Here is a 9,438-nt window from a genome sequence, read left to right on the forward strand (position 1 = left end):
CTGTAATCTGTTTATTACAGAAGTGTTTAATCTCTGGAACCATTGTCTTAAAGCTCTTTTGCATTCTCTCTAATGCCTTTCTCTAGTGCAGCACCTGGAACTGTGCACAACACTCCAACTGAGTTCCAAAGAGTGTCGTACAGAAGTTCAACATAGCCTCCCTGCTCTTGTAATCTCTGCCCCTACTTATGAAGCCTAGAATAGTGTATGCTTTAACAGCCTTCTCTACCTGTCCTGCCACCTTTAACGATTTGTGTACTTTTACACCCAGGTCTCTTTAGAGTAGTACCCTTCATCCTGTCTCTGTTTGTTTTACCAAAATAAATCACCTGATGATAATCAACCAAAGAACTACAGATGCTGGAGATCTGAAACAAAAGAAAACATTGCTGGAGAAACTCAGCAGGTCTGGCAGCGTCAATGGTTTAAAAAAAAATGAAGAGTCACAGGACTGTGCATTCTTCCCACAGATGCTGCTAGACCTGCTGAGTTTCTCCAGCAGAGTCCTGTGACTCTTCATTTTTTTTTACCATTGACGCTGCCAGACCTGCTGAGTTTCCTCGGCGATTTCTGTTTTTGTTTACATCATCTCTCACTTCATTTGCCACCTATCTGCTCACTCCGCTTGATGTCGTTTTGAAGTTTGACACTATTCTCCTCACGGTTTACAATTTTCCCAAATTTTGTTAACTGCACACTTTGAAATTATCATCTCCCTTCTGAACCTTTTCTATTCAGTGTGGCTCTCTATTATTGACACACAAGCACACTTTTTGTCTTTAATATTTATCTTCTTTTCCTTTTGAGGGAATATACTTTGACTGTTGCTAAACCATTTTCTCTTTGAAGGTAATCCATTGTTCAACTTTTTGCACATATCTTTGGTTTCAGTCTATCCTTCCCTACTTAATTTTTGCCCAATTGAAGTCTGCTGTCCGCCATTGACGATTCTTACTCTGGATTAACCAATATCATTTTCTACCATCATCCTAAACCTTATGTACAATGATCACTGTCCCCTAAATGTTTCCCTTAATGTTCCCCCACTATCACTTGATCTGCTTTGTGCACCTTATACCCAACAATCAGATTTAACAGTGCATCCTTTCTTGTTGGACTGGGCACCTCCTGCTGTAGGAAATTTTCCTGAACATAACCTAGGAATGCTTTCCTCTTGCTGCCCCTTGGACTACCACTATCTCTATCGATATACAGTCTCCCATTATAACCACTCTGGTGCCAACATCTTTGTAATTTCCTTTCAGATTTTTTCATCTCTATCTTTCTCACTAGTTAGTGATATACTATGTCAAGCAGTATCATTACATCCTCCTTATTCTTCAGCTTTAGCCAAGTAGATTCAAACCTTGAAGCCTGTGCCAGACCCTCTTTCTCCAGTACTGGATACGACAGGTGTGCATGGAAATTCTGATTGGCCATATAGCCATACAGATATGTTGTTGCTGAGTTAGTTTAAATGCTTCCCAAAAGCACGAGCAAAGGCCCCACAAGGAACTCAGTCCCAGCTGTACTCAAATGCAACCTGTCAAGCTTGAACGGGTGCCACCTCCCAAAATCCAGAGACAGTCCTGGTGTCCAGGAATCTAAAGCTGTCCCTTCTGCACCCTTTTTCAGCCATGCATCCAGCTGTCCTATAATCTTATTTCTATACTTGTATCTGGAGACTGCTGCTTTTTGAGGTCCTGCTTGTTAACTTGCTGCTGAGTTCCATAAACTCTGTTTGCAGGATCAAGTCCTCCTCCTTACCTGGTCGTGATTCACATTGATACCGACTGACCTCAGGCTTTACACATTCTGCCAGCAGAATGTTCTCTAGCCAATCTGCAACATCCCTGACTCTAGTACCAAGGAGGCAACAAATTCTGAAGTTGTGTTGACGTTGAGAAATGTGTGTCTGTTCCCCACCAGAAGAATCCTCCAAAAAGTGCTATCCTTCTGCTCGTGTTTCTTCCCACCTGCACCATTGGGCCAACTGGGCCACAGACCTGGCTGTTCCTGCACTTCTTTGAGGATCCATCCCTCTCACTGATATCCAAGATAGACAATTGGTTAGCGAGCAGAACCTTGAGGGACTCCTACAGTACCTACCTATTCTTGGTGTGTCTGCTGGTTACCTTTACCTTGTCTGTCTGCTCCTCCCTGACGTGAGGTGTGACGACCTCTCAGAATGTGCTATTCACCAGGTTCTCTGCCTCATGGTGCACCTCAGTGACTCTAGCTGCTGCTTGGGCTCTGAAGCACAGATCTGCAGCTTGTGTAGCCGATAACACTTATTTTTAATGCACTTGCTGGATGTGGGCATTGCTGACTTGCCAGTTTTTATTGCCAGTCCCAGTTTCCATTTAGAAGGTGGTGGTGAGTTGCTTCCTTGAATTGTTATTGATCATTTCATGTAGGTACATCCACAATTCCATTAGTGGGCCACCTTGAATATCTGCCGTGGTGTTGAGGAAGTGCTCCTGCCTTGTGGTTGGGAAGGTTCCATGATTTTGATTGTGACAATGAAACAACTGTAATATTGGTCCAAGTGCTTTTGGGAGATTTAACCATGAGCTTGAAGGTGATGGCATTCCTGTGTTTCTGCTGCCAGTGCCTTTTTCAGTGATTGAAATCATAGGTTTGGAAGTTGCTATCGTCAAAGCTTATGTGATTGCTGCAGTGGAACCTGTTGATCTCAATGAGAAATGTGATGCCACTGTTTAAAAAGGGAAGTAGACAAAAGATGGGGAATTATAGACCAGTTAGCTTAACCTCTGTAGTGGGGAAGATGCTTGAGTCTATTATCAAGGAAGAAATAGCAAGGCATCTTGATAGAAATTGTCCCATTGGGCAGACGCAGCATGGGTTCATGAAGGGCAGGTCATGCTTGACAAATCTTTTGGAATTCTGTGAAGACATTACGAGCAAGGTGGACAGTGGGGACCCAGTGGATGTCGTGTACCTAGATTTCCAAAAGGCCTTCGACAAAGTGCCGCACAGGAGGCTACTGCATAAGATAAGGATGCATGGCATTAAGGGTAAAGTATTAACATGGATAGAGGATTGGTTGACTAACAGGAAGCAAAGATTGGGGATAAATGAGTGCTATTCTAGCTGGCAGTCAGTGACTAGTGGTGTGCCTTAGGGATCGGTGTTGAGACCGCAATTATTTACAATTTATATAGATGATTTGGAGTTGGGGACCACGTGTACGGTGTCAAAGTTTGCAGATGACACTAAGATGAGTGACAGAGCAAAGTGTGCAGAGGACTGTGAAACTTTGCAGAGGAACATAGATGCATTGAGTGAGTGGGCAAAGGTCTGGCAGATGGAATACAATGTAAATAAATGTGAAGTCATACATTTTGGTAGGAGTAATAGTAAAAAGGATTATTACTTGAATGGTAAAAAGTTGCAGCATGCTGCTATGCAGAGGGACCTGGGTGTCCTTGTGCATGAATCACAGAAGATAGGTTTGCAGGTACAACAAGTAATTAGGAAGGCAAATGGAATTTTGTCCTTCATTGCTAAAGGGATTGAAATAAAAAGCAGAGAGGTTATGTTGCAGCTGTACAAGGTGCTGGTGAGGCCACACCTGGAGTACTGTGTGCAGTTTTGGTCTCCTTTCTTGAGAAAGGATGTACTGGCACTGGAGGGGGTGCAAAGGAGATTCACTAGGTTGATTCCGGAGTTGAGGGGGTTGGCTTATGAGGAGAGATTAAGTAGATTGGGATTATATTCATTGGAATTCAGAAGATTGAGAGGGGATCTTATAGAAACATGTAAAATTATGAAGGGAACAGATAAGATAGAAGTAGAGAGGATGTTTCCACTGGCAGGTGAAACTAGGACAAGGGGGCATAGCCTCAAGATTAGAGGGAGCAGATTTAGGACTGAATTGAGAAGGAAATTCTTCACCCAGAGGGTTGTTAATCTATGGAATTCCTTGCCCAGTGGAGTAGTTGACGCTACTTCAGTAAACGTTTTTAAAGATAAGGTAGATGTTTTTTGAACAATAAAGGAATTAAGGGATACGGTGAGAACGCGAGTAAATGGATCTGAATCCACGAAAAGATCAGCCATGATCTTATTGAATGGCGGAGCAGGCTCGAAGGGCTGGATGGCCTACTCCTCCTAGCTCTTATGTTCTTGTGTTTGATCTGTGCATATTTCAGCCTCAAGGTGGATGTTTAAGCAGGTGGACATGGTGTTATAGCAGACTGTTCTTTCTGACTTTAATGGTGTGTGTTGGAGCTGTTCCAGCCCTGGTAAGTGGTGAGCATCTCATCAATCTCCCAGAGTCAGTGGCCAAAAGTGTCTCTGGGATTTGGACGGCTGACCATTTGCAGTTTATCCAGTCTCTGACCTGCCTTTGGTTGTTATGATGTGAGAGAGTCTGTGCAAAATGAATTGCTTTCCAGTTTATGCCTCTTATTTTTTCTATGAAAATACCTCCCACCATAATGGCAAGTGGTGCAAAGTGTTAGAGTTTATGCTGTTCCTGTATTTCGATAGTCTTAGATTTCGGTGTGCTGTGATACCATTGAATAACGCTAAATGTGGACAGAAGAACATTTTGTTTCGGCAGACAAAAATTTTGGTCGCAATTTTTTTTGACATGTAGCGACCAAAATTTTAGAACATTTTGGTTTTTTAAGATCATATAATTTTGAATGCAGCTGTGTTTTATGCGAATGTTAGCAATTACAGAGAAAATCCTGCATGTAGTCAAAGAAAGCAGTTTAGTCATTGAGCTTGGAGTGGAATGTGGAATGTTTTCTAACTCCATTAAGAATTGTCCTATGCTTTCAATTAATGAGTATGTAGGCAGTTGTGAGGGAACCGTTGCTACTTGTTGAGGCTTCGTCAGACTCTTGCAACTCTGACTTTTTTTTTTTTACTTGGGTTGGTGCATTCTGCCTGAATGTGTGATATTTGACTTGCTGCTCTGATTCTGCTCCGTGTAATCATAGTACATGGCTGATGTGCTGGGACGCCGGGGAACAGAGTACATGTGGAATGAAATCCAAAGGTCAGTATCATGCTGGGATTGTTTGTGTTAACTTTGATCTCTGCCAAACCAGTAATGAAGAATCCTGTTGTTCAGTGTCTCAGTGGTGTGATTTGATTTACCAAGCTAGCAGTGGAACTTGGGACTTTCTGGTCTTCAATGCTGTATTTACATGATGGACTTGTCAAGCCATTGCATTTCTGCACATCCTACCCCACGTTGAATTTTTAGTCTGTGCCTCTGACACCACCCACCCTAACACTGTCCTTCATCTCTTCCTTATTCTCTACCAGAATTAAGATTTTCAACCTGCCATTTCTGAATATGAGATGGAGGACTCAGTGTTAAAAGAACTTTTCCTCCTCCAATAATCCCCAGTAAAACTTAGCTTTCCTAACTAGATGTTAAACACCTTGGCCACATGAATCCTTGATGAATCATATTGAACTAGAAGGTTCCTGTGAATGTTTTCCAGCTCTTTGCTTAGTTAAGATTTTCAGTATCTGGAACAATGCTGCACAGTGGCCCTTCATACGGTGCATGAAGCAATATTTAGTGTGCCCATGAGATTAGTGTTTGACTACGGCAGTGTGCAAAGAGTCCTTGTGTTTGTGGCAGAAACAAGTGATATGCTTTTAGGTCCCAGACCATGGTCAGTCTGCGCAGCTTTCTCCCAAGCCGTTGTTACTTGTGTCCTACGTAAACAAAAGTTTTGTATAAGTATGATTACTCCCAGCCTTGCAGTGCTTGGTTAATTCACAAACCACCTGCTCCTGTTAAGTTATCTGTTGCTGTGTTCTGCCTGTTAAAATACAAAACTAACAATATACTGTGATTTAAATTTGAGGGGTAAGGAAATAGAAGGATATAGATGGCATTGTTAGGAGACTTAAATGGCATAGGAGAAAACTTGTCTGGAGCATGGTCCAAGTCATTGGTTGCATTATTTAATTGGTCTTCCTTCTTGTGCTGTATATTTTATGCAGTTTGAAACATGTTGTCCTGCATTAGGTTTCGTTCATTTAGATTGGGGCATGAGGTGGATCATCAGTTCTCTTTTTGTGCTCCCTTAGAAGCTATCTCTCTTTTTACTCTTTGCCCCCACCCCAAAAAAAAATGCACTGTGGGTACACCCTGAGGACTTCAGCAATTTGGGAAGCAGTCGCCATCATCTTAAAGGCAATTGAGAATGAGCAATTAATGCTGGCCTAACCAGTGACACCCGTATCTCAACAACAATTTGCTTAAAAAAGGTTCCTCGCTCGTCCAGTGTATTCCAAGTTGCCTAGCAGTGCTCTTCCAGAACTATTCCTTGTGTTTGTGGCAGAAACCAGCGATATGCTTGTAGGTCCCAGGCCATGTGCAGCTTCTCCCAAGAATTTTGATTTCTGTCTTTATTTTTTTAATTTATGCTTCTATCTTTTTAAAAAATACTTTCTTGAAGCCATAAGAATGCTGTTGATTATGCGACAACAAGGTTGAATGCAGACTTGACTTGTCCATTTCTGGAGAAACTCAGCAGGTCTGGCAGTATCTCTTCTGAAGAAGGGTCACTAGACCGGAAACATTAACTTTGCTATCTCTCCGCAGGTGGTGTCAGACCTGCTGAGTTTTGCCAGCAAATTGTTTTTGTTTTGGACTTCTGGCATCTGTAGTTTGTGTTTTTGCTTTTACTTGACCCTTTTTATTTTCAACATATTGCTCAAAAACTGTGGAAATGTCCATGATGATTTGCTAACTTTTGCCTTTTCCATCTGCAGGTCCAAACTGGCCTCTCTCTTTGGCACGGATCAGGCTTCAGCAGGTCAGGGGAATGAGTCCTTCCAGTATACTGCCCCCAAGCAGCCGAAGAGAGGAACACCACCTCCTGGTAAAAATGTGAAGTTAGAGCAATGATGCATGTTACTTTGGGGGATGGAATGGTGCCTGGTGGAGGAAAAGGGCAAAATGGTCTGTGGAGTCAAACATCCAAGCTCGTTTTGCCAACGCTGCTCTGTCTCAGTACAGTCTGAGCAAAATGTCTGAGGACAGTTTAGAGCAAAATTCCTCTCATCTGTGGAGTCAGAAAGCTCATGGAGATGATGGAAACTGTTCTCCAATGTCACACTGCCCATTTATATATGAAGACCCCTTTCTTAATTAAGTTGAAACCCACTTAGACCTATACCTGGAGTTTCCCTCACATGACCATCTGCCTTCCAACAATCCCACCACTGCCTGCCTAACATGTTCCATCTACTTCCTTGCTAATAGGCAAGTGAGCAGGCTGTTCATTACCTGGTTGGAGGAATCTTCACTGTCAAAGTGCCTCTTTGTACATTTTTCAATATGTTAGCTCATAAGCAAAAGCACTCAAAGAAAGTGAGACAGAAAAATACATTCATTTAATGGCCTTATAATTTTTGATGTGGAGGTGCTGGTGTTGGACTGGGATGAGCAAAGTCAGAAGTTATGTGACACCAGGTCATAATCCAACAGGTTTATTTGAAATCACAAGCTTTCAGAGCAAATTTCTGTGCCTGTGCTCTTCCCTTCATTTCACCTGACGCAAGAGCAGTGCTCCGAAAGCTTGTGATTTCAAATAAACCTGTTGGACTATAATCTCATGTCGTGTGATTTCTGATTTATAATTTTTCCCCTTGGTTGCTCATGGAAGTGTTCCGAAGATGCATGTTTACTATTTAATTCCTCAACAGTTCAAGGCAATTCTGAATGATTGACAGCTCAGACTTAGGATCTTGTCCAGTCTTTATTTAGTTTTGCAGTGAATCCGTGGTCTGTGTGAATGCAGCAATTTAGTCTTAACGTCACAATTCTGAAAAACGAAATGTTGTTTCTGGCCACCCACGTCATAGCAACCCGGAAATGAACATGTTCCTCTCATTGCCTCAAAACGTTTCAAATCCCTAGTCCTCCAAGATTGTATTTTTAATGAAAGAATCTGGAGTTGGAGATCAATTCAGTGACCTTGTGCTGAACTGTTTCAAGGGCATCTGTAGTTAATTTAATCAATTTGTTTGAACATGTTATAGTTCCCCTCTGGGCAGGTGGAACTAGAAGCTGAACTGTCTGGAGACACTATCACTGCTTCACAAGGACCCTGCAAGGGCCTCTATGTCCTCTACCAAACTGGGTGCTGTTTCTTATCAAGGCCTTGTACACAGGCTTGTGTTTTTGTTTGCTGTTTAATTATCTTAGTAGTAATTTTTTGTTTTCTATCATTGCTTATTATTGCACTTGAAAGAAGACTATAACACCAAGATCCTTCTGCTTAGCAACTGGAGAATCTTTGAATATTTATTGCATTAGGATTTTGCTTAAGGATTAATTTCCCTTCATGTTCTGCTTTAAATTGGATTGTTTACAAACAAGGAACTTTTGCATTTTATTTTTTCATATTTATTCTGCTCGCATTCCAGTGTGCTTGACTGTACAACCCTTTTACAATGACAAATCTATCAGATTGAGTTGCCTTGTGAATGAATGGATCAGCCCCATCTGATGGAGTAAATCATTTTAGTTGCTGCAGTTTATTTTGCTGTGGTGCTTGGCCTAATCTTGCCTTGGGCTGGAACCAGAGGAGAAAGCTTGATAACTGGACTATAAATGGCAGTGTGAACCATCATGTCAAACCATCCTCTTGGCAGTGTTGCTGTCCCATTGAATGTTGTGACTAAGTATGGGGAAACTTGTTTACTTTCAAACCAATAACAAATTTATCTTTTCTGTAGGACCAGGTTCACAGAAGCCACCAGCTACTGCTGCACCTCCAGCCGTCTTGTTTGCAACTGCAGTGCATGCTTATCAATAGTAAGTGTTGTGGAGGGTGGGGAAACGGAGGCTGGATAAGGGTCTTCTGTGTGAGAAGTGGGGTGGAGTGGTGGTTAAGGCTGATGTTGGTACTGAAAGGCTCGTGTATCAGCATTGTCATGGGTTTGGGATTTAGTTTAAATGCACTCATCTTTGTGTTCTCAGCTTTTTTAAGTGTAGGTAGGGAATGTGTTCTTGATGAAAAGTTTATTCTAAGGCAGATATTTAAACTAATGTTCAAGGACTTTTGAGGATGATTTAACAGATGCTTGGTCTATCTTGATTTAGGATTGCAAATGCAATCTACAGCCCTTGAGTGTTTTAAATTCTACCCCATCATAAAGAGCTCATTAGCTTAGAACATTTGGAATTAAGTACTTTGGTCAGAGTTCTGGATCTCTTATTGATTACTTTCTTTTCATTTGTATTACAGTGTGAATGGTCAGTATGTGAAGCAGGGGAAACTAGGGGCGGCGATTCTTGGAAACCATGCTGCTGCAGAGGTGGGTCTGACTGATGAGCAACAGCATGGATACTGTGAGATGTTTCAGAGATAGTAGGAACTGCAGATGCTGGAGAATCTGAGATAACAAGCTGTGGAGCTGGATGAACACAGC

At 41.9% G+C, this 9,438-nt stretch overlaps 1 protein-coding gene across 1 annotated transcript in view; it reads left to right on the forward strand.

The window, feature by feature from the left end:
- Positions 1–9,438, forward strand: part of fkbp15a (FKBP prolyl isomerase family member 15a) — a 77,991-nt gene that overhangs the window by 6,444 nt on the left and 62,109 nt on the right. The window contains exons 2-4 of the mRNA XM_048613348.1: positions 6,772–6,881; positions 8,743–8,821; positions 9,255–9,324. Of these exons, the coding sequence (XP_048469305.1) occupies positions 6,772–6,881; positions 8,743–8,821; positions 9,255–9,324 (259 nt within the window). The remainder of the gene's footprint in view (positions 1–6,771; positions 6,882–8,742; positions 8,822–9,254; positions 9,325–9,438) is intronic.

The sequence above is a fragment of the Rhincodon typus genome, chromosome 28 (assembly GCF_021869965.1).
Source record: "Rhincodon typus isolate 14 chromosome 28, sRhiTyp1.1, whole genome shotgun sequence".
Classification (NCBI taxonomy): Eukaryota; Metazoa; Chordata; class Chondrichthyes; order Orectolobiformes; family Rhincodontidae; genus Rhincodon; species Rhincodon typus.